Source organism: Ascaphus truei, chromosome 19, assembly GCF_040206685.1.
Source record: "Ascaphus truei isolate aAscTru1 chromosome 19, aAscTru1.hap1, whole genome shotgun sequence".
In the NCBI taxonomy this organism is placed as follows: Eukaryota; Metazoa; Chordata; class Amphibia; order Anura; family Ascaphidae; genus Ascaphus; species Ascaphus truei.
In genome coordinates, this window is record NC_134501.1 from 20,355,618 (window position 1) to 20,381,231 (window position 25,614).

At 50.3% G+C, this 25,614-nt stretch overlaps 1 protein-coding gene across 1 annotated transcript in view; it reads left to right on the plus strand.

The window, feature by feature from the left end:
• The window catches only part of CDH15 (cadherin 15), a 26,835-nt gene continuing 1,221 nt past the window's right edge, over positions 1 to 25,614 (plus strand). Inside the window, exons 1-11 of the mRNA XM_075576809.1 lie at positions 1 to 112; positions 14,385 to 14,552; positions 15,384 to 15,539; positions 16,178 to 16,322; positions 16,405 to 16,565; positions 18,448 to 18,576; positions 19,208 to 19,393; positions 23,109 to 23,359; positions 23,925 to 24,067; positions 24,375 to 24,611; positions 24,931 to 25,170. Coding sequence (XP_075432924.1) covers positions 59 to 112; positions 14,385 to 14,552; positions 15,384 to 15,539; positions 16,178 to 16,322; positions 16,405 to 16,565; positions 18,448 to 18,576; positions 19,208 to 19,393; positions 23,109 to 23,359; positions 23,925 to 24,067; positions 24,375 to 24,611; positions 24,931 to 25,170 — 1,870 coding nt within the window. The 5' untranslated portion in view covers positions 1 to 58. The remainder of the gene's footprint in view (positions 113 to 14,384; positions 14,553 to 15,383; positions 15,540 to 16,177; positions 16,323 to 16,404; positions 16,566 to 18,447; positions 18,577 to 19,207; positions 19,394 to 23,108; positions 23,360 to 23,924; positions 24,068 to 24,374; positions 24,612 to 24,930; positions 25,171 to 25,614) is intronic.

The window sequence follows — 25,614 nt, forward strand, 5'->3', positions numbered from 1 at the left end:
GAGAGACTCCGTGCCACTGTGTGTGCGGAGACACAGAGAGACACTCGTCCCTTCCAGGATGGAGCGCGGGATTCTGCTGGCCCTGTGCTGTCTGACGCCCGCCTTGTGGCAGGTAAGGGACCCCAAATCTCCTGTGACAGAGGAGGTCACCGTGTCAGCCTGCAGCATGGGCACAGGAAAGGAAGATAGAAGCGATTCACTTCATAGCCAACTCGTGGGTTAAAAAGAGTGTAAGCTCTCGGGACCACTGGCAGCAATCTGCCTGAAAACTGTGTGGTCCTGAGAGCTTGCACTTTTTTTTTAGCCCCAGTAAGTTAGTTAAAGGTATCCCTCCTACCTCACCTGTCCTTTCCCTCCTACCTCACCTGTCCTTGTGTGACATGCTGGGAGTGCCTCTGATTTTTAGTCTCCGCGTCCTATAAACTGCGCAGAATCCCCAAATCTCACTGACTTGGGTCTTTAGAGGGGACCTCTCTGCCACAGATGCACGGGCGGGAGGTGGGGGCTGGGTAAGGAGAAGGTGAGGAGGGGGGGGGGGTTCTCTTCACATGCAATTTTATGTCCGGGTAAAGTTTAAGAAGCCATCAGCTGCAAAACGAAGCAGAAAATGTCATGTGTTTGCTTTGTCCCTTTTTGTTTATTTGGGGGGAGGGGGGGGGGGGGGGGAAAGCATGTATATCAGGGGTGGGAAACTCCAGTCCTCAAGGGCCACCAACAGGTCACATTTTCAGGATACCTCTGCGTCAGCACAGGCGGCTCAGCCACTGATTGAGCCACCTCTGCTGAAGCAGGGATATCCTGCAAACCTGACCTGTTGGGGGATCTTGAGGACTGGAGTTTCCCACCCCTGATGTATATGATATTCTCCCACAGAATCACAGGAAGGATGTTCTTTTGGGGGTGATGGGGGGGCGCCTGTGATCTTGCCCGCCACCAAGATGGGGTGCGGGCGGGAGGGTAACAAAACCTTCTGATCCAGTCAGGGCTGCTCTTAAAATGACATTTACCCAGTTCCGCACATTGCCTGGAGGCGGTATTGCACCCCAATAGCACCCCAATATTCTGCCCTTCCCCTTTAATGTGAACGCGGCTGCTGGATTATTTAGGATCTTTCCCAACACTGAGGTTTTTAAAACTGGTCCCAGGACGGTGACAACGAGTTTAAAGAGCCAGAGCCACATGGCGGGACACAAGAAGTCACGGTCCCAGCTGCTCGGTGTGACCAGCTCTTTCCCAAGCTCTCGCCGCCCTTAAAGTAACAGTTTTGTTGCACTGATCTGTATCCTGTGAACAACGAATGTTTTCCTTCTCTCTGGATCTGCTAAGTCCCAGTATAACACCTTCTCCTGTCCATCTGGCTGCCTAATGACTGCTTAATAATTACTACGCATACAATAGTCACAAACAACACTTTGCCTCCAGTTTTCCGGACCGGCAAACAGTCTAACCACGTAAATACGTTAGGTAAAGATTGTGAAAAAAAATAAAATAAATAAAAATTCCCAAGATTTGGTTCATCACGGGAGCGTAAAATGTTTTAAAAAAATATTTAAATACCCCCTACTTGTCTAATTGCGTCAATCGGCGATAAGAAAAACATGTTGCATATTAGCACACTTTTGTACTAGGAGGGACTGACCATGTAATGGTGATCGCGGGAGTCACCCTACATGAGATGTAATCCCAGGACTGTCTGAGCCTGTCCCTGATACTCTGCAGTCAGGATATCACTCCACATTAGATATAACCAGGGTTGCCACCTCTCTGGATTTGACCCGGAGACCACGGGTTTCAGCCACGGATCTCCGGGCTGCGGGTTTACCTGTGAAATCTCCGGGCGGCGGTGGCAGCGGCGCTGTCTGGCGGCATCTCCCCCTGCAGGGTCCCGTCAACGTGGCTCCGTGGCGTCAAATGGAGTCGCATTGCCATGGCAACGGAATGTAACGTGGCATCCCGTTGCCCTGACACGGGGGGCGTCACGTGACGCCTCGGCGCCGCAAGGAGTCCCGTTGTCATGGCATCGTGACACTGCATGGCGCAGTGACGTCACGTTGTCATGGCAACGCGGAGCCACGTTGAGGGGACTGCGCAGGAGGAGATTCCGCTGCGGGAAACGTAAATATATAAATAAAATAAATATATTAAAAAATTACATTTTATTGCAAAAAAAGTCTCCGGTTTAGCCTTCAATAGACGGTGGCAACCCTGGATATAACCCCAGGACTGTCTGAGCCTGTCCCTGATAATCTGAGTCAGGGGGGGGGGACACACAGATAGGACTCAGGGAGCTGACCACGCCCAATGACAAGAATCACAGCAGTGTCCCTGTGTCCCCCCAGGAGTCCCGTCTGTATATGATGACAGATAACTCACATATAGGATTAGAGGAGGGTGAGCAGTGTGAAATCAGAGGTAACGTAACTAGTGGTGTTCTATACTGTAAGGGAGACACACTGACCCTGAATGATAATTCAATAGGACTTTTAAGAAGCACTATACACACAGACAGTGCGGCCCTGTGTCCGCCCCACAGTATTCTTTGGCGGTATATACAGTACATGGAGTTGCGCTGCTTAGCAGACACGGCTCTGTGTGTGTGACACACCAGACACGTCTCCCTCCCCGGGAGTCCTGACACGGGACAGCTGCTTTACGCTTTATCAGGTAATGATGTTTTCTGTGTGACTCACTCCGGGATGTGGGGGTCTGGTTCTGTCCCAGGGGGGTCGGGCTGCGGAGGAGCAGGGTCACATCTCACCGTGTTTATCACTCAAACTGTTTCCTTGTTTTACAGCAACGGAGAATTTCTTATTTACTTTTTTATTATTATTGTAAAAGATTTCACAAAAAAAAGTCCTGAAAAGTCAGAGGATCTCCCCAGAAAAGTAACTCGTCGGCTGATTTTAGGCCGACGGTCTCTGATTTCGCAGAAAGTTTCCATTATAGCGACTTTTCCCTCAAACTGGACGTGTCTGGGCACGTGGCGGGGACGTGGCGGGGACGTGGCTTTGGCAGGATGAGGGAATCAGACTGCAGTGCCTTATTGCTTTTGATGCTGGATTAACCTTGGCTGGCAGATGTAGGGCTGCGTGTGCTGGCACAGTACCACGGTTATTCATTCAGTGGCCTCAACGGCCATTTTTTTTTTACCTTATAGAAAAGGGTGCTTTTTAAAAATTTGATTTTTAAATAGTCTCTCACTTCTGACACCTTAACTACACATTACACACCTTCCGATTCCGACTCTTTAATGGCCAGACACGCCGTGCCCCGTTGTAAAGCAAACCCCACGCTTTGCTTATACCTATAATATACTGTATTTGTAACCATGTATTATTTGTCTTAACTCTGTGCCCAGGACATACTTGAAAACGAGAGGTAACTCTCCATGTATTGCTTCCTGGTTAAATATTTTATAAATAAATAAATATAGGCGCTCAAAGCCTTCAAAAGAAGCCAAGTATAGGTGCTTATCAATAGTTTCTTAAACGTGTCATGTTTCCACGGTAACCACGTACTGTGGATGGTTTTTACTATCTTTACATCGTTTCTCTTATGATAAGATCTCCCGTCTTTTCCTTCTCTTCTTCGTCATTCCCCTTTTTTTTTTTAACTTTTGATTGAACCTCTTGTTTTTGAAACGTCCATTTGATTGATTTCAATGAGGATGACGAGGATGCAGAGCAAGGCCTGGAAGTGTATAGGGGTCACACGGCAGACATGCTAACTCAGGAGAGCGACTGCATCTCTTGCCTGCGCACTTCTTGAAACGGTGTCACTACGTTTTTTTTGGCCCTTTGACTGTAGGAGAGACGGTCCTGTGTATGTCACAGGAGGTCCCACATCCAGAGATGCCCCTCTCCCCCCTCCCCTCCCCTCCCCCCCCAGTGTGTGGGGGGCAGGGCGGGCGGGGGGGGAGGTGACATGCATGAAATGTGAGGAATGTTATGTTATGTGACTCAGCGAGGGCGCAACGTGTCACTCGTTGGACACGGGGTGGTGTCCTCACCCTCATATCTGTGACTCGTATAAGCTGACCCCGTCACTCTGACCTCAGGGGTGCAGCCACATCATGGAATTTAGGGGCAGAGAACCTAAAGTGGGGGGGGAGATGAAATGTTTGTATGCTGAGGGCAGATTGTGATTCCTTTTAATGAACCACAATGTGAACTCTTCTTAGGTGTACAGAGCTTTCCAAACCTCACAGGTCTCTTCTTCACATGTGCAGAGCTTTCCAAACCTCACAGGTCTCTTCTTCACATGTACAGAGCTCTCCAAACCTCGCAGGTCTCTTCTTCACATGTACAGAGCTTTCCAAATCTCACAGGTCTCTTCTTCACGTATACACAGCTTTCCAACTCTCAAAGTTCTCTTCTTCTCTTGTACAAAGCTTCCCAAACCTCACAGGTCTCTTCTTTTGTACAAAGCTTCCCAAACCTCACAAGTCTCTTCTTCACATGTACAGAGCTTTCAAAATCTCCCAGGTCTCTTCTTCACATGTACAGAGCTCTCCAACCTTCACAGGTCTCTTCTTCACGTGTACACAGCTTTCCAAATCACACAGGTCTCTTCTTCTCTTGTACAAAGCTTCCCAAACCTCACAGGTCTCTTCTTCAACATAATTTAAGAATGTTGTTATTATTTGGGGTACAAATAACTGTGTCCCAGGCACTGATCTCTCTCCCCCCACTCACACACAATCCATCTTACAAAGAAGTATAAATATAAGAGTCTGACAGCTGCACATTTTCCGCATACCCAGTGAGGGGTATCACTCCCATAATCCCATGCAGGAGATGGAGAGTCATTTCCACCCACTTCAGAGACACTACACAGTTGGCAGGAGAAGGGAGACAGATACATTAAACGCTAAACGATGCAGAAAGGAAATGCCTCGTCCCGCATCCATTTACCCCAAAATACCATGTTTTGTGGCTGGGACACACATACCTCATTACTCCTGCCACAAGATGCTGATATCCTAAATATTTTATATCTAATATTTTATATCTCAACATCATTAAATCCCTGTTAAATCAGAGTAATCTGCAGCAGAGCCACAAGCTTACGCGCAGATTAACGTCTTGCTGTGCAAAGAGACTTTATATCCATCTGTCTGTGGTCACAAATTAGAGCGTAAGCTCTGCAGACAAGGCATTGCAGTATTTATAAATTACCATGGCAGCCCTGTATAATATTAATAAGCAGCGCACATTCCCAGACATTTCTACATAACGCCACGCGCGGTGTATATCAGGAGCGAGTCTGTTCCTAACTCCCTGGCACCAACCCTGGGAAAATATCATTCTGCAGCTAATCACCCCTCCCCCTCGCAGGACCCCCTGATATAACACCAGCTGATAGGGGGGGGGGGGGGTGAGACAGTGGTTCCCTACTAATTATGTGAATTCTCCTTGCCCCAGAATTTACAAAATGCTGAAAAACAGACACAAAACAGACACGCGTTCTCCTGCGGTGTCTGTATGTGCTGTATGTATGTACTGTATGTATGTACTGTATGTATGTGCTGTATGTGTTGTACATATGTATCTATTTGTGCTGTATGTATGTGCTGTACGTATATCTTATGTTGTGTATGTACTGTATGTATGTACTGTATGTGTTGTACATATGTATCTATTTGTGCTGTATATATGTGCTGTATGTATGTGCTGTGTATGTATGTACTGTATGTACCTATTTGTACTGTATGTATAAGTTGACCAGATGTCCCGTTTTTTGGATCCCCCTGGCGAGCGCCGGCTGCGCATGCGTGACATTTCTCCCAGTTTTTGCCTGGGCAAATATGGTCACTGTATGTATGTATGTATGTATGTCTGTAAGTATGTATGTATGTATGTATGTATGTATGTACTCTATGAATGTGTGTGTGTATATATAACACCACCCTTGAGGAAGGTCCCGTTTTGGGGGACCGAAACGTTGGAATTTTGTGCCTTGTTTCCCAATATATACCTTACCTGTTTCAGAATTGAATGCAGTCTCCTGATTTCGGGTATAATGATTACACAGTACATGAATAACAGGGGGTAGGGTATAATGATTACACAGTACATGAATAACGGGGGGTACGGTATAATGGTTACACAGTACATGAATAACAGGGGGTAGGGTATAATGATTACACAGAACATGTATAACAGGGGGTAGGGTATAATGGTTACACAGTACATGAATAACAGGGGTTAGGGTATAATGGTTACACAGTACATGAATAACAGGGGTTAGGGTATAATGGTTACACAGCACATGAATAACGGGGTAGGTATAATGATTACACAGTACATGAATAACGGGGTAGGTATAATGATTACACAGTACATGAATAACAGGGGTTAGGGGTATAATAATTACACAGTACATGAATAACGGGGTAGGGTATAATGATTACACGGTACATGAATAACAGGGGGTAGGGTATAATGATTACACAGTACAGTACATGAATAACGGGGTAGGGTATAATGAGTACACAGTACATGAATAACAGGGGGTAGGGTATAATGGTTACACAGTACATGAATAACAGGGGGTAGGGTATAATGATTACACAGTACATGAATAACAGGGGGTAGGGTATAATGATTACACAGTACATGGGTAACGGGGTAGGGTATAATGATTACACAGTACATGAATATTGGGGTAGGGTATAATGATTACACAGTACATAAATAACAGGGGGTAGGGTATAATGATTACACAGTACATGAATAACGGGGGGTAGGGTCTAATGATTACACAGTACATGAATAACAGGGGTAGGGTATAATGGTTACACAGTATATGAATAACAGGGGTAGGGTATAATGGTTACACAGTATATGAATAACAGGGGTAGGGTATAATGATTACACAGTACATGCATAATAGGGGGTAGGGTATAATGATTACACTGTACATGAATAACGGGGGGTAGGGTATAATGATTACACAGTACATGCATAATAGGGGGTAGGGTATAATGATTACACAGTACATGTATAACGGGGTAGGGTATAATGATTACAGTACATGAATAATAGGGGGGTAGGGTATAATGATTACACAGTACATGAATAATAGGGGGGTAGGGTATAATGATTACACAGTACATGAATAACAGGGGGTAGGGTATAATGATTACACAGTACATGAATAACAGGGGTAGGGTATAATGGTTACACAGTACATGAATAACAGGGGTAGGGTATAATGATTACACAGTACATGAATAACGGGGTAGGGTATAATGATTACACAGTACATGAATAACAGGGGGTAGGGTATAATGATTACACGGTACATGTATAACAGGGGGTAGGGTATAATGGTTACACTGTACATGCATAATAGGGGGTAGGGTATAATGATTACAGTACATGAATGATAGGGGGTAGGGTATAATGATTACACAGTACATGAATAACGGGGTAGGGTATAATGATTACACAGTACATGAATAACAGGGGTAGAGTATAATGGTTACACAGTACATGAATAACAGGGGTATGGTATAATGATTACACAGTACATGAATAACAGGGGTAGGGTATAATGATTACACAGTATATGAATAACAGGGGTAGAGTATAATGGTTACACAGTACATGAATAACAGGGGTAGGGTATAATGATTACACAGTACATGAATAACAGGGGTAGGGTATAATGATTACACAGTATATGAATAACAGGGGGTAGGGTATAATGATTACAGTACATGAATAATAAGGGGTAGGGTATAATGATTACACAGTGCATTAATAACGGGGTAGGGTATAATGATTACACGGTACATGAATAACAGGGGGTAGGGTATAATGATTACAGTACATGAATAATAAGGGGTAGGGTATAATGATTACACAGTACATGTATAACGGGGTAGGGTATAATGATTACACAGTGCATTAATAACAGGGGTTAAGTATAATGATTACACAGTACATGAATAACATGGGATAGGGTATAATGATTACACAGTACATGGGTAACAGTTACACATAGGTATGTGGGGGTTAGTTGGCGTCTCTCAGCCTGTGGCAAGCGCTGATATAGTGTGCAGACAGTTCTGCTGTGGTTACATCTTCTCCCAGGAGGATCGCTATTTTTTGGTTCTCTTCTATATTATTAAAGTTCTGGATAAGAGCTGTGAGTTTCTCTAGGTGGGCGCTCCTCACTTCAGAGCATTGTGTGCAACGCAACAGGAAGTGAGTTTCATCTTCTACCTCTCCTAGCTCACATCGCTGGCACAGTCTCATCTCCTGGAGCTTCCAGTTCTGTCTGTGTCTCTCACACCTCTCCTGGCTCACATCGCTGGCACAGTCTCATCTCCTGGGGCTGTGTCTGCCTGTGTCTCTCACACACCTCCCCTAGCTCACATCGCTGGCACAGTCTCACCTCCCGGGGCTTCCAGTTCTGTCTGCGTCTGCCTGTCTCTCACACACCTCTCCTAGCTCACATCACTGGCAAAGTCTCACCTCCCGGGGCTTCCAGTTCTGCCTGTCTCTCACACACCTCTCCTAGCTCACATCGCTGGCACAGTCTCACCTCCCGGGGCTTCCAGTTCTGTCTGTCTGCCTGTCTCTCATACACCTCTCTTAGCTCACATCGCTGGCACAGTCTCACCTCCCGGGGCTTCCAGTTCTGTCTGTGTGTGCCTGTCTCTCTCACACACCTCTCCTAGCTCACATCGCTGGCACAGTCTCACCTCCTGGGGCTTCCAGTTCTGTCTGTGTCTGCCTGTCTCTCATACACCTCTCCTAGCTCACATCGCTGGCACAGTCTCACCTCCCGGGGCTTCCAGTTCTGTCTGTAATTGCCTGTCTCTCTCACACACCTCTCCTAGCTCACATCGCTGGCACAGTCTCACCTCCTGGGGCTTCCAGTTCTGTCTGTGTCTGCCTGTCTCTCATACACCTCTCCTAGCTCACATCGCTGGCACAGTCTCACCTCCCGGGGCTTCCAGTTCTGTCTGTGTCTGCCTGTGTCTCTCACACACACCTATCCTAGCTTACATCGCTGGCACAGTCTCACCTCCCGGGGCTTCCAGTTCTGGCTGTGTCTGCCTGTGTCTCTCACACACCTCCCCTAGCTCACATCGCTGGCACAGTCTCACCTCCCGGGGCTTCCAGTTCTGTATGCGTCTGCCTGTCTCTCACACACCTCTCCTAGCTCACATCACTGGCAAAGTCTCACCTCCCGGGGCTTCCAGTTCTGCCTGTCTCTCACACACCTCTCCTAGCTCACATCGCTGGCACAGTCTCACCTCCCGGGGCTTCCAGTTCTGTCTGTCTGCCTGTCTCTCATACACCTCTCTTAGCTCACATCGCTGGCACAGTCTCACCTCCCGGGGCTTCCAGTTCTGTCTGTGTGTGCCTGTCTCTCTCACACACCTCTCCTAGCTCACATCGCTGGCACAGTCTCACCTCCCGGGGCTTCCAGTTCTGTCTGTGTCTGCCTGTCTCTCATACACCTCTCCTAGCTCACATCGCTGGCACAGTCTCACCTCCCGGGGCTTTCAGTTCTGTCTGTGTCTGCCGGTGCCTCACATACCTCTCTTAGCTCACATCGCTGGCACTGTCTCATCTCCCGGGGCTTCCAGTTCTGTCTGTCTCTCACACACCTCTCCTAGCTCACATTGCTGGCACAGTCTCATGTCCCGGGGCTTCCAGTTCTGTCTGTGTCTGCCTGTCTCTCTCTCACACCTCTCCTAGCTCACATCGCGGCACAGTCTCATCTCCTGGGGCTTACAGTTCTGTCTGTGTCTGCCTGTGTCACTCACACACCTCTCCTAGCTCACATCGCTGGCACAGTCTCATCTCCCGGGGCTTCCAGCTCTGCCTGTGTCTCACACACCTCTCCTAGCTCACATAGCTGGCACAGTCTCCCGGGGCTTCCAGTTCTGTCTGTGTCTGCCTGTGTCTCTCACACACCTCTCCTAACTCACATCGCTGCACAATCTCATCTCCCGGGGCTCCCAGTTCTGCCTGTGTCTCTCACACACCTCTCCTAGCTCACATCGCTGGCACAGTCTCACCTCCCGGGGCTTCCAGTTCTGTCTGTGTCTGCCTGTGTCTCTCTCACACCTCTCCTAGCTCAAATCGCTGGCACAGTCTCATCTCCCGGGGCTTCCAGTTCTGTCTGTGTCTGCCTGTGTCTCTCACACACACCTCTCCTAGCTCACATCGCTGGCACAGTCTCATCTCCCGGGGCTTCCAGTTCTGTCTGTGTCTGCCTGTGTCTCTCACACACGTCTCCTAGCTCACATCGCTGGCACAGTCTCATCTCCCGGGGCTTCCAGCTCTGCCTGTGTCTCACACACCTCTCCTAGCTCACATCGCTGGCACAGTCTCCCGGGGCTTCCAGTTCTGTCTGTGTCTGCCTGTGTCTCTCACACACCTCTCCTAGCTCACATCGCTGCACAATCTCATCTCCCGGGGCTCCCAGTTCTGCCTGTGTCTCTCACACACCTCTCCTAGCTCACATCGCTGGCACAGTCTCATCTCCTGGGGCTTCCAGTTCTGCCTGTGTCTGCCTGTGTCTCTCACACACCTCTCCTAGCTCACATCGCTGGCACAGTCTCATCCCCTGGGGCTTCCAGTTCTGCCTTTGTCTGCCTGTTTCTCTCTCACACCTCTCCTAGCTCACATCACTGGCACAATCTCACCTCCCGGGGCTTCCAGTTCTGTCTGTCTGCCTGTGTCTCTCACACACCTCTCCTAGCTCACATCGCTGGCACAGTCTCATCTCCCGGGGCTCCCAGTTCTGCCTGTGTCTCACACACCTCTCCTAGCTCACATCGCTGGCACAGTCTCCCGGGGCTTCCAGTTCTGCCTGTTTCTCTATCACACCTCTCCTAGCTCACATCGCTGGCACAATCTCACCTCCCTGGGCTTCCAGTTCTGTCTGTGTCTGCCTGTGTCTCTCACACACCTCTCCTAGCTCACATCGCTGGCACAATCTCACCTCCCGGGGCTTCCAGTTCTGTCTGTCTGCCTGTGTCTCTTACACACCTCTCCTAGCTCACATCGCTGGCACAGTCTCATCTCCCGGGCTCCCAGTTCTGCCTGTGTCTCACACACCTCTCCTAGCTCACATCGCTGGCACAGTCTCCCGGGGCTTCCAGTTCTGCCTGTTTCTCTCTCACACCTCTCCTAGCTCACATCGCTGGCACAATCTCACCTCCCTGGGCTTCCAGTTCTGTCTGTGTCTGCCTGTGTCTCTCACACACCTCTCCTAGCTCACATCGCTGGCACAGTCTCATCTTCCGGGGCTTCCAGCTCTGCCTGTGTCTCACACACCTCTCCTAGCTCACATCGCTGCACAATCTCATCTCCCGGGGCTCCCAGTTCTGCCTGTGTTTCTCACACACCTCTCCTAGCTCACATCACTGGCACAGTCTCCCAGGGCTTCCAGTTCTGTCTGTGTCTGTCTGTGTCTCTCATACACCTCTCCTAGCTCACATCGCTGGCACAGTCTCACCCCCCGGGGCTTCCAGTTCTGTCTGTGTCTGCCTGTGTCTCTCACACACCTCTCCTAGCTCACATCGCTTGCACAGTCTCCCGGGGCTTCCAGTTCTGTCTGTGTCTGCCTGTGTCTCTCACACACCTCTCCTAGCTCACATCGCTGACACAGTCTCATCTCCCGGGGCTTCCAGTTCTGTCTGTATCTGCCTGTGTCTCTCACACACGTCTCCTAGCTCACATCGCTGGCACAGTCCCATCTCCCGGGGCTTCCAGTTCTGCCTGTGTCTCTCACACATCTCTCCTAGCTCACATCGCTGGCACAGTCTCATCTCCTGGGGCTTCCAGTTCTGCCTGTGTCTCTCACACACCTCTCCTAGCTCACATCGCTGGCACAGTCTCATCCCCTGGGGCTTCCAGTTCTGCCTGTGTCTGCCTGTTTCTCTCTCACACCGCTGGCACAATCTCACCTCCCGGGGCTTCCAGTTCTGTCTGTGTCTGCCTGTGTCTCTCACACACCTCTCCTAGCTCACATCGCTGGCACAGTCTCATATCCCGGGGCTTCCAGTTCTGTCTGTGTCTGCCTGTGTCTCTCACACACCTCTCCTAGCTCACATCGCTGCACAGTCTCCATCCCTTTCTTGATTTGGAATGAGGTACATTCCTGGGACTTGTGCAATCTGATATTACACAGTGGGGAATGGAGAGGGGGAGAGGAGGGCAACAGCTGGCACATTCTTGGTCACTGGGGAATGCTAACTTCCCACTTAATCCTAAACTCTCTCTGTGCTGCCGGATAGTGAGTTACAGCCCTAAGCAGGGAGCTGTTTACCACCTGTCCATGTCCCGAAAGCCTGCCTGGCACTGAACGAGTTAAATAGTGTCATTTAGTATATAATGATATAAGGACGCTCCGCTATGCGCCAGGAAGTGGGTGGCGCCACATCAATTCATTACGGCGAGGTACGGCTCTGCTCATTGGCGCAGAGTTTGTGCCGGGTAATATTTATTATATTAAATAAAATAAAAGGGGGCCCTCTTTGTACAATAAATCTCCCTTATCTCTCACAGAGAGTGGAAGTGTCTATTTAAACAAAACAAACGTGGGTGCTCGGGGTTTGTAAATAAGACGTCGTCATACCTCCTAGTCCCATGACACGGGCATTATAAGCAATATCTGTTTTGAGGTATACAGGGAGAAGAGACCCTCAGAGCCCACCCGTGTAACCAGAGAGCACTTTCTAGCTGATAACTGAATATATACTTGATATATTCTTATATTCATTGCCATTGAATAACACAGGGGGGCTCAACTGCAGTCCTCAAGCCACTCAAATGGGTCAGGTTTTCAGGATATCCCAGCTTCAGCACGGGTGGCTCAATCAGAGGCTCAGTTTTTGACTGAGCCACCTGTGCTGAAGCAGGGACTGATTGAGCCAGCTGTGCTGAAGCAGGGATATCCTGAAAACCTGACCTGTTGGGGGGGGGGCTTGAGGACTGGAGTTGAGCGCCCCTGGAATAAGACACAGAGGAGATAGACCCCCAGAAACTGTTATTATCACTTGAGGATTATTCACATCAATAATCTGGGATTTTAAATCTTTCATCCTGGATTGGGCCTGATTTGTCCACGTATCCAGGAGGTAACCAAACTCCAGAGTGCATCCGATCCAGGCTGCGCCGGTCCTGGTTTCATAGCGTTTTGTAACGGTGGAACCTTATACATTGTCACAGATGGGATTATGGAGAGCTGAGACCTGTCCCTGCCCCGTACCCTCAGCGGACACGTGGCCACCAAGCTGGGGTCACTCTCCGGAGCGTACAGAGGCTCCTGTCCCCGTGTGTGCGCAGGCGAGACACCTGAGCCGTTAGTGTGCGGGATACAATGAGTTCTGATCGATAGGATCCACAGTCTATCTGCATCCAGGACATGCCAGGGGCCACAGAACATACGTGGGGGGAGGGGGGTCTGTGTCTATGATCAGTGGTTGTAGTGTCTTCAATGTCATTGTACTTGTGTCTGCCTTAAAACATAAACATGTATGTATGTCTAAAACATAAACATGCATGTATGTCTTTATGTATACAGCGCCCTCCATGTACACAGCGCGTCGCGGCAGTAACACACGGGACATAATAATATAACACATAACGGGAATACGCGCTCAGGCATAAAAGTAACAATAGGTAAAGGAGACCCTGCCCCGAAGAGCTTACACTCAAAGGGGCCTATGCAGAGAGCAGCGTTAGAATAAATTGGAGAGTTTAAGAAAAAGTAGCTTTAATGGAGAGTTTTATTCTCCATATGCAGAAATGGGCGAAATCTGCTATTTTTAGCATTACTGCATGTGGAGAATTGTAAATGAGGAGATGCGCGCAGCTGAAAGGGGAAAAAAAAAATCGCGCATTTTTTTTTTGTTTCCCTATAGCCGGCGAGCTCCTGCTTCTTGCCAACTTTAGTTGGCGGAGAAAATTGACGAAAATCGCACCAAAAACAGCCGCTAGATGGCGAGCGCGCCTTTCTGAATTTGGATATTTTTCAGACTGGCGAGATGTAGTTTCTCGCAAGACGCGCGGCGAGATTTTGAAATAGAAAAAAAAAATGGCGCGTTTTCCCTAGCTCGCCATTTTCAGCTGTTTTTAGCGCGATTTTCTCCGGAAAATGGCGAGATTTCAAATAGCGCTGCTCTCTGCATGAGGCCCAAAGTGGTTGTAATCTACGTTTATTTAACTTCGGGGAAAGGGTGAATATGACCCTATTTCTGCGTAGAAAGCCGGGACAGAGAGAGGGTGCGGGGGTCCTAAGGTCCATTCATGTTTTTTTTTACATACAAAGTGGAACAATTAGTGTGCAGCCCCCCACTCTGCAGCCCCCCACTCTGACCCCTGGTTATATCCTCTCCTCCTTGTGATCAGGTCCTTGGTTTGACTCAGGACCAGCCCCGGCCAGATGCCCTTGTGCTGTATCCGTGGCGACAGCGGGGCAGAGGGGCTGACGGGATGCAGAGGGTTAAAAGAGCCTGGGTGATCCCCCCAATCAGCGTGTCTGAGAACTACAAGAAGGTCCCCCTGCTACTGGTGCAGGTATGTCTGAATTCTACGGGTACATGTGTGGAGAGCATTGTGTGTATGAATGGACGTGTGTGTGTGTGTGTGTGTGTGTGTGTGTGTGTGTGTGCATGTGTGCATGTGTGTATGAATGGACGTGTGTGTGTGTGTGTGTGTGTGTGTGTGTGTGTGTGTGCGCGCGCGTGTATTAATGGACGTGTGTGTGTGTGTGCGTGTGTATGAATGGACGTGTGTGTGTGTGTGTGTAATTCACCTATAAGTGTGTGTGTGATTCACCTATAAGTGTGTGTGTGATTCACCTATAAGTGTGTAGATAGATAGATAGATAGATAGATAGATAGATAGATAGATAGATAGATAGATATTCTGTATATATGTGCAGGTTTACATATGTAATACATTTTTGTATGAATATAAGGACCTAATACACACGTGTAGATGTATGGCAATGTATGTAAGACATGCCTGTACATATACATAACTGTATGTAATGTCTCCGCCCTGACGTTTCTATGTGGAGGTGCTGTGTGTGGGCGTGGGAGCCCTTTTTGCACACTTGTACTGTACAGTATGTGTGTAGGGTCAGCTTTGCCATTTGGTACTACTGCAAGATACCAAGCTTAAGACTGCCCTCTAATGGACATGGGTGAGATAACAGGCCTGGGTATGTATATGGTATATACACACTTCTCACCTTATCACAATCCCCTTTAAAAACACACTGTACACGTCAATGGGATATTGTGTCTGTGTGTGTGCGTGTGCGTGTGTGTGTGTGTGCGCGCGTGTGTGTGGCCTGGCAGTTCTTGCTGTCTCTGATTTGAGTGGTTTTTGCTTCTCTATCAGATTAAGTCGGACAAGCAGCGTATGGGCAGCGTTATATACAGCATCAATGGTCACGGCGTGGATGAGGAGCCACGTGGCCTCTTCTCCATTAACAAGACCACGGGGGCTGTGTACCTCAACGCCGTGCTGGACCGCGAGAAGACTGAGCGCTTCAAGGTACCACATACATCATATAGCCATTATATGTCATGCTGCGTGACATCATACTGCGTGACATCATACTGTGTGACGTCATACTGTGTGACATCATACCTCATAGCGTATAGCATTTATGACGTGTGCGCGATGATTATTATCGATGGGATGTCACGTAGAAGACTTCTATTGTGATGCACAAAATGTGACAAATTATATTGTCTCAGGCACCAAAAACATAGAGTGTAAGCTCTACGGAGCACAACGTGTCTCTGTAACGCGCTGCGTAAAACTAGCAGCGCTCTGCAAGAACATGCTGCTATTTAGCATTATTATTATTATTATTATTATTATTCGTCACATGGAACATGGAGTCATGTAAATAAACACAAAAATCAACATAGACTTTGCCCCTCCCCCTAATTCTCTTCCCCGCCCCCCTCATTCTCTGCCCCTCCCTCTCCCCCTCCCCCCTCATTCTTTCCCCTCCCCCCATATTCTCTGGCCTCCCCCCTCATTATTTGCCGCTCCCCCCTTATTCTCTGCCCCTCTCCCCTTATTCTCTGCCCCTCCCCCCTTATTCTCTGCCCCTCCCCCCTTATTCTCTGCCCCTCCCCCATATTCTCTGCCCCCCCCTCATTCTCTGCCCCCCCCCCCAGCTTCGTGCGTTTGCAGTGGACAGAGGGGGGGTAACCCTCGAGGAGCCCACGGACCTGGAGATCGTGGTCGTCGATCAGAATGATAACCGCCCGGTGTTCACGCAGCAGCTGTTCAGGGGCCACGTGCTGGAGGGGGCGATACCCGGTAAGTGGGGGTCACACATGGGGGGTATCAGGAGGGTTACAGCTGATGCAAAAACCCTAACACCCCCCCCGATTGTTCTCAGGCACCCTGGTGATGAGGGTGCTGGCCACGGATGCCGACGACCCGAAGACGGACAATGCAGAACTGAAATATTCCATCGTGCAGCAGGACACCCCCGAGATGTTCAGCATAAACCAGGAGACGGGCGACATCAGGACTGTGCAAGTGGGGCTGGACAGAGAGGTAACCCCAGCAGGCACCTGAGACAACCCGTGTCACCCTGCGGGGGAGGGGCAAGCTGGACAGGTCACAGGTCCGGGTAGAGATGGGGGGGTCACGGGTAGAGATGGAGGGGTCACGGGTAGAGATGGGGGGGGGGGTCACGGGTAGAGATGGGGGGGGTCACGGGTAGAGATGGGGGGGTCACGGGTAGAGATGGGGGGGGTCACGGGTAGAGATGGGGGGGTCACGGGTAGAGATGGGGGGGTCACGGGTAGAGATGGGGGGTCACGAGTAAAGATGGGGGTGTCACGGGTAGAGATTGGAGGTTCACGGGTAGAGATGGGGGGGTCACGGGTAGAGATGGGGGGGTCACGGGTAGAGATGGGGGGGTCACGGGTAAAGATGGGGGGGTCACGGGTAAAGATGGGGGGGTCACGGGTAAAGATGGGGGGGTCACGGGTAGAGATGGGGGGGTCACGGGTAGAGATGGGGGGGTCACGGTAGAGATGGGGGGGGTCACGGGTAGAGATGGGGGGGGGTCACGGGTAGAGATGGGGGGGGTCACGGGTAGAGATGGAGGGTCATAGTTAGAGATTTTAGAACCTGTCTAGTTTTGATTGATGTTTCCAAAAAGTTAGAAAAACTTGAATGTCAGTAGAACTTTTGCCACCAGATTGTAAAAAATTCGCTGTCACTTTTTTTAATTTGGTGAAATAGCCACACACACATTTTTATTATTTTTTTAAAAGCCTGATTTCAAAAGCAAAAACAATTTAAATGAATGGCAGGACGCACGTTTGTATGAAACTAACTTGTTGCAAACTTTTTCGCTGAACCAGAGTATAAAATGTGAATATTTTGCACAACTCTACTCACGGGCTCCCTCCTTCCGAGTGTGTCACGGTATCATCCTGTAGCAAAAGCAATGTTCTTTTATCCCGAGCTCTTTACGTTCTCTCACTCTCGTCCTATGGCCCCCCTGCCCCTCTCTCACTCTCGTCCTATAGCCCCCCTGCCCCTCTCACTCTCTACCTCTCATCCTATAGCCCCCCTGCCCCTCTCTCACTCTCTGCCTCTCGTCCTATAGCTCCCCTGCCCATCTCTCCCTCTCGTCCTATAGCCCTCCCTGCCCCTCTCTCTCTCCCTCTCATCCTATAGCCCCCTGCCCCTCTCTCACTCTCGTCCTATGGCCCCCCTGCCCATCTCTCACGTCCTATAGCCCCCCTGCCCCTCTCTCACTCTCTCCCTCTCGTCCTATAGCCCCCCTGCCCCTCTCACTCTCTCCCTCTCGTCCTATAGCCCCCCTGTCCCTCTCACTCTCTCCCTCTCGTCCTATAGCCCCCTTGTCCCTCTCTCACTCTCGTCCTATAGCTCCCCTGTCCCTCTCTCACTCTCTCCCTCTCGTCCTATAGCCCCGTCACTCTCCCTCTCGTCCTATAGCCCCCCTATCCCTCTCTCACTCTCTCCCTCTCGTCCTATAGCCCCCTTGTCCCTCTCTCACTCTCGTCCTATAGCCCCCTGTCCCTCTCTCACTCTCTCCCTCTCGTCCTATAGCCCCGTCACTCTCCCTCTCGTCCTATAGCCCCCCTGTCCCTCTCTCACTCTCTCCCTCTCGTCCTATAGCCCCGTCACTCTCCCTCTCGTCCTATAGCCCCCCTATCCCTCTCTCACTCTCTCCCTCTCGTCCTATAGCCCCCTTGTCCCTCTCTCACTCTCGTCCTATAGCCCCCTGTCCCTCTCTCACTCTCTCCCTCTCGTCCTATAGCCCCGTCACTCTCCCTCTCGTCCTATAGCCCCCCTGTCCCTCTCTCACTCTCTCCCTCTCGTCCTATAGCCCCGTCACTCTCCCTCTCGTCCTATAGCCCCCCTGCCCCTCTCTCACTCTCCTTCTCTCGCCCCACAGATGGTCGGCTCATACAACTTGACTGTACAAGTGGGCGATATGTTGGGAGAGGGTCTCACCAGCAATGCCAATGCGGTCATCACCATCGGGGACATTAATGACAACCCCCCCCAGTTCACACAGGACGAGGTACTGAGAACAGCAGCAAACTTTGCTGCCCCAAAATATAGCAAAGTATCCTCATTGTATCAGTCTCTCTATCGTCATCTATGTATCTATCGTCATCTATGTATCTATCGTCATCTATGTATCTATCGTCATCTATGTATCTATCGTCATCTATGTATCTATTGTCATCTATGTATCTATCGCCATCTATGTATCTATCGCCATCTATGTATCTATTGTCATCTATGTATCTATCGTCATCTATGTATCTATCGTCATCTATGTATCTATCGTCATCTATGTATCTATCGTCATCTATGTATCTATCGTCATCTATGTATCTATCGCCATCTATGTATCTATTGTCATCTATGTATCTATTGTCATCTATGTATCTATCGTCATCTATGTATCTATCGTCATCTATGTATCTATCGTCATCTATGTATCTATCGTCATCTATGTATCTATCGCCATCTATGTATCTATTGTCATCTATGTATCTATCGTCATCTATGTATCTATCGTCATCTATGTATCTATCGTCATCTATGTATCTATCGTCATCTATGTATCTATCGTCATCTATGTATCTATAGCCATCTCCCGCACATATCTATTCATCTATTTATCTTCCCGCCTCTGTTCCTAGTTCCTCATGGAAGTTTCTGAACACAGCAGCAGTTTGGACATTGGGCGGCTTCGTGTGACCGACAACGACCTCGCTGGCTCCCCCAACTGGAGGGTCCGATTCTCCATCATGAGCGGAGACCCCCAGGGAGCGTTTTCTATCCGAACGGACCCCCAGACCAACGAAGGAATCCTGTCTGTTGTCAAGGTAACAAGCGCCAGAGCCTGCCCCACTATCTCCCCCGCAGAGCCTGCCCCACTATCCCCGCCCCAGAGCCTGTCCCAATATCTCCTCCCAGAGCCTGCCCCACTATCTCCCCCCAGAGCCTGCCCCACTATCCCCCCCCCCCCAGAGCCTGCCCCACTATCCCCCCCCCAGAGCCTGTCCCAATATCTCCTCCCAGAGCCTGCCCCACTATCTCCCCCCAGAGCCTGCCCCACTATCTCCCCCCCAGAGCCTGCCCCACTATCTCACCCCCCAGAGCCTGCCCCACTATCTCTCCCCCAGAGTCTGCCCCACTATCTCTCCCCCAGAGCCTGCCCCACTATCTCCCCCCCAGAGCCTGCCCCAATATCTCCCCCCCAGAGCCTGCCCCACTATCCCCGCCCCAGAGCCTGTCCCAATATCTCCTCCCAGAGCCTGCTCCACTATCTCCCCCCAGAGCCTGCCCCACTATCCCCCCCCCCCAGAGCCTGTCCCACTATCCCCCCCCCAGAGCCTGTCCCAATATCTCCTCCCAGAGCCTGCCCCACTATCTCCCCCCAGAGCCTGCCCCACTATCTCCCCCCCAGAGCCTGCCCCACTATCTCACCCCCCAGAGCCTGCCCCACTATCTCTCCCCCAGAGTCTGCCCCACTATCTCTCCCCCAGAGCCTGCCCCACTATCTCCCCCCCAGAGCCTGTCCCACTATCCCCCCCAGAGCCTGCCCCAATATCTCCCCCCAAAACCTGCCCCCCCACCCAGAGCCTGCCCCACTTACCCCCCCCCCCCACCCAGAGCCTGCCCCACTATCCCCCCCCAGAGCCTGCCCCACTATCTCCCCTCCAGAGCCTGCCCCACTATCTCCCACCCAGAGCCTGCCCCACTATCTCCCACCCAGAGCCTGCCCCACTTACCCCCCCCCACCCAGAGTCTGCCCCACTATCTCCCCTCCAGAGCCTGCCCCACTATCTCCCCCCCAGAGCCTGCCCCACTTACCCCCCCACCCAGAGCCTGCCCAACTATGTCCCCCCCAGAGCCTGCCCCAATATCTCCCCCCCAGAGCCTGCCCCACTTACCCCTCCCCCTAGAGCCTGCCCCACTTACTCCCCCTCATAGCCTGCCCCATTAATTCCACACCCTCCCCCCCAGATCCAACACACCTAACTCTTCTCCCTGGATAATGCACCCCTATCTCCTCCCCACCCGGAGCCTACCGGGCAGCCTCCCTCCACTGGCACCCAGCAACATACAGGGAGAGGCCTCAGCCATGTAACACTGTGCCCAACATAAGGAATATACAGGGAGAGGCCTCAGCCATGTAACACTGTGCCCAACATAAGGAATATACAGGGAGAGGCCTCAGCCATGTAACACTGTGCCCAACATAAGGAATATACAGGGAGAGGCCTCAGCCATGTAACACTGTGCCCAACATAAGGAATATACAGGGAGAGGCCTCAGCCATGTAACACTGTGCCCAACATAAGGAATATACAGGGATAGGCCTCAGCCATGTAACACTGTGCCCAACATAAGGAATATACAGGGAGAGGCCTCAGCCATGTAACACTGTGCCCAACATAAGGAATATACAGGGAGAGGCCTCAGCCATGTAACACTGTGCCCAACATAAGGAAATACAGGGAGAGGCCTCAGCCATGTAACACTGTGCCTAACATAAGGAATATACAGGGAGAGGCCTCAGCCATGTAACACTGTGCCCAACATAAGGAATATACAGGGGGAGGCCTCAGCCATGTAACACTGTGCCCAACATAAGGAATATACAGGGGGAGGCCTCAGCCATGTAACACTGTGCCCAACATAAGGAATATACAGGGAGAGGCCTCAGCCATGTAACACTGTGCCCAACATAAGGAATATACAGGGAGAGGCCTCAGCCATGTAACACTGTGCCCAACATAAGGAATATACAGGGAGAGGCCTCAGCCATGTAACACTGTGCCCAACATAAGTAATATACAGGGAGAGGCCTCAGCCATGTAACACTGTGCCCAACATAGGGAATATACAGGGAGAGGCCTCAGCCATGTAACACTGTGCCCAACATAAGGAATATACAGGGAGAGGCCTCAGCCATGTAACACTGTGCCCAACATAAGGAATATACAGGGAGAGGCCTCAGCCATGTAACACTGTGCCCAACATAAGGAATATACAGGGAGAGGCCTCAGCCATGTAACACTGTGCCCAACATAAGGAATATACAGGGAGAGGCCTCAGCCATGTAACACTGTGCCCAACATAAGGAATATACAGGGGGAGGCCTCAGCCATGTAACACTGTGCCTAACATAAGGAATATACAGGGAGAGGCCTCAGCCATGTAACACTGTGCCCAACATAAGGAATATACAGGGAGAGGCCTCAGCCATGTAACACTGTGCCCAACATAAGGAATATACAGGGAGAGGCCTCAGCCATGTAACACTGTGCCCTACATAAGGAATATACAGGGAGAGGCCTCAGCCATGTAACACTGTGCCCAACATAAGGAATATACAGGGAGAGGCCTCAGCCATGTAACACTGTGCCCAACATAAGGAATATACAGGGAGAGGCCTCAGCCATGTAACACTGTGCCCAACATAAGGAATATACAGGGAGAGGCCTCAGCCATGTAACACTGTGCCCAACATAAGGAATATACAGGGAGAGGCCTCAGCCATGTAACACTGTGCCCAACATAAGGAATATACAGGGAGAGGCCTCAGCCATGTAACACTGTGCCCAACATAAGGAATATACAGGGAGAGGCCTCAGCCATGTAACACTGTGCCCAACATAAGGAATATACAGGGAGAGGCCTCAGCCATGTAACACTGTGCCCAACATAAGGAATATACAGGGAGAGGCCTCAGCCATGTAACACTGTGCCCAACATAAGGAATATACAGGGAGAAGCCTCAGCCATGTAACACTGTGCCCAACATAAGGAATATACAGGGAGAGGCCTCAGCCATGTAACACTGTGCCCAACATAAGGAATATACAGGGAGAGGCCTCAGCCATGTAACACTGTGCCCAACATAAGGAATATACAGGGAGAGGCCTCAGCCATGTAACACTGTGCCTAACATAAGGAATATACAGGGAGAGGCCTCAGCCATGTAACACTGTGCCCAACATAAGGAATATACAGGGAGAGGCCTCAGCCATGTAACACTGTGCCTAACATAAGGAATATACAGGGAGAGGCCTCAGCCATGTAACACTGTGCCCAACATAAGGAATATACAGGGAGAGGCCTCAGCCATGTAACACTGTGCCCAACATAAGGAATATACAGGGAGAGGCCTCAGCCATGTAACACTGTGCCCAACATAAGGAATATACAGGGAGAGGCCTCAGCCATGTAACACTGTGCCCAACATAAGGAATATACAGGGAGAGGCCTCAGCCATGTAACACTGTGCCCAACATAAGGAATATACAGGGAGAGGCCTCAGCCATGTAACACTGTGCCCAACATAAGGAATATACAGGGAGAGGCCTCAGCCATGTAACACTGTGCCTAACATAAGGAAATACAGTGTATGTCACCGAATATAGTGTGTGTCACAGAATATATAATGTGTTCTACTTGTTATCCGTTACGCCGTCGTCTTTAGGAACATTAGATAAAGAAAAATGCTGTATAATACCGCTCAGGCGGATACCTCAGTAGGGTAAGTTACCCCTCTGTGCCTTTTGCCCCCAGGCCCTGGATCACGAGGCACAGGCGATGCACCTACTGACAGTGTCTGCTGAGAACGAGGCAGAGCTCACCTCAGCCCACCACGTCCCCCTCTCCCAAACCCGGGTCACTGTCACTGTGCGGGACCTGAATGAGCCCCCCGTTTTCCGGGAGAACCCCAAGGTGGCGAGTGTGAAAGAGAGGAGCCCCCCGGGAAGTGAGATCAGTGTATATACAGCTAACGACCCCGACACTCTGCAAAGCCAGGAGATCAGGTGAGAGAGAGGAGGGTGTGTGTGTGTGTGTGTGTGTGTGTGTGTGTGTGTGTGTGTGTGTGTGTGTGTGTGTGTGTGTGTGTGTGTGTGTGTGTGTGTGTGTGTGTGTGTGTGTGTGTGTGTGTGTGTGTGTGTGTGTGTGTGTGTGTGTGTGTGTGTGTGTGTGTGTGTGTGAGGTGGATCTATATAATATAATATTGTGTCATTATTCTGAACCTTCCTGTGCAACTTTCGTGCTGCCTGATGTACTTAAATCTATCAAAGCCTAACACTGGGACACGCTCGCACGCTCGCATGCTCGCTCGCACGCATTAAGGGTGGGCACTTTCACTGGTGTTTTGCTTCTAAAAAGGTTTTAGTGTTTCAAGACTGAGCTACCTGTGCTGAAGCAGGGATATTCTGAAAATCTGAATATATATATATATATATATATATATATATATAAATATATATATATATATATATATATATATATATATACATACATACATACACACACTCACACTCTCCCTTGTACCACAGACATATTAGTGCTTATGTCACACGTGCCCTGATCTCCCTGCAGATACGCTCTGGTTGATGACCCTGCCGATTGGTTGGTGCTGGAAGCAGATTCCGGGCGGATACGGACCAGATATTCACTGGATCGGAAGTCTCCATTTCTGAGTGGGGGGTGGTACACGGCCCTGATCACCGCCAGTGACAACGGTAAGTTACTGGCCCCTTCCACAGACCCCCTCCCCCCCCCGCGGCAGCACTGCACACACGTCTGGATCTGTAAAGTCTGTGTGTGTTGTGTGACGCTCCCTGTACAGTGTTAAACGTATACACCTGCTTTGTCTCATGTAACAGTGTTACATGTGCGAGCTCTGTCCTGTGACTCTGTGCTGTTAGTGACTGTGTGTGCGTGCTCCTTCATGTAATTCTCTGTGTGCACAGTCACGTGACACTGTGTGTGCGTGCCATGTTACACGTGAAAGAGCCATGCTATTCTGCATCTGCCTCCTCTTCCCAGCCGTCCCCCCCCTCACTGCCACGGGGACGCTGTCCGTGGAGGTGCTGGAGGTGAATGACCACGCTCCAGTCCTGGGGCCACACACTGGGGTCCTGTGCAACCTGCCACAAAATGGCCACGGGATCCTGCTGAGTGCCAGTGACGACGACCTGCCACCCCACGCCAACCCCTTCCTCTTCCAGCTGGACCCGTCACACACAGAACTGACACGCAACTGGAGCATCAGCCGCGTCAACGGTATGTGGTCATCACCAACTGAGCTTGGGCTCCGGCCGGCAATATAGCGATATGCAGAGGCTGCTCCCTCGGTTATGACGCAGGATGCCCTCTTCTCGTGCCACACATTCCACCTCTTATCAGTAGTGGGCACCTTAGTACGATTGCTGCCCCACAATTACACAATGTTCTCACTAACATAGTTTACATATTAAATGTTAGCACAGTGATTTCATCACGTTGAGCTGGCACAGCGCGTCCCACTTCAGAGGTCGGCTCTTTAGCGCTGTGGGTTTTGCGGTGGATAGTGGCATGCAGGTGGTAATTACCCTCTCCCTAGGTACCCACGCTCTTCTGCAGCTCCTGGCCGAGGTGCAGGATGGGGTCCACGTGCTCCCCGTGTGGGTGTCAGACTCGGGAGACCCTCCCCTGGCGCAGGGGCAGCTGCTGAACGTGTCCGTGTGCCAGTGTGACGTGCTGGGCACCTGCAGGGGCAGCGCGGCCGCCCTGCTCAGCTCCGGCGCAGGAATCAGCCTCAGCGCCCTTCTCATCATCCTGAGCAGTGTCGCCCTCCTGCTGGGTGAGCATGGGCTACACGCAACAAACGTGTGTACAACGCCAGCCTACATGTCCCGTGTGCCGGGATTCTTGTTAGAACACGCCAGAGATAAACCACGATTGCTTTTACATGTGGCTACAGCTTGTAAACATGCAGATTTTCAACCCGTGTTCTGGGGGATCCATGAAAAAAAACAGCAGCTGCATTTTAGGGGATCCTCACCAATACATTTTAGGGGATCCTCACCAATACATTTTAGGGGATCCTCACCAATACATTTTAGGGGATCCTCACCAATACATTTTAGGGGATCCTCACCAATACATTTTAGGGGATCCCAGTTTCTAAAAGGTTGAAGACTGGAGTTGTTTAAAAAAAAAAAAATTATTTTTAGAAGAACAGTTTGTTATGTTTTTCTTTTGCTGGTGGGGAGGTGTATAGATAGCATGTTATATGTACATGGCA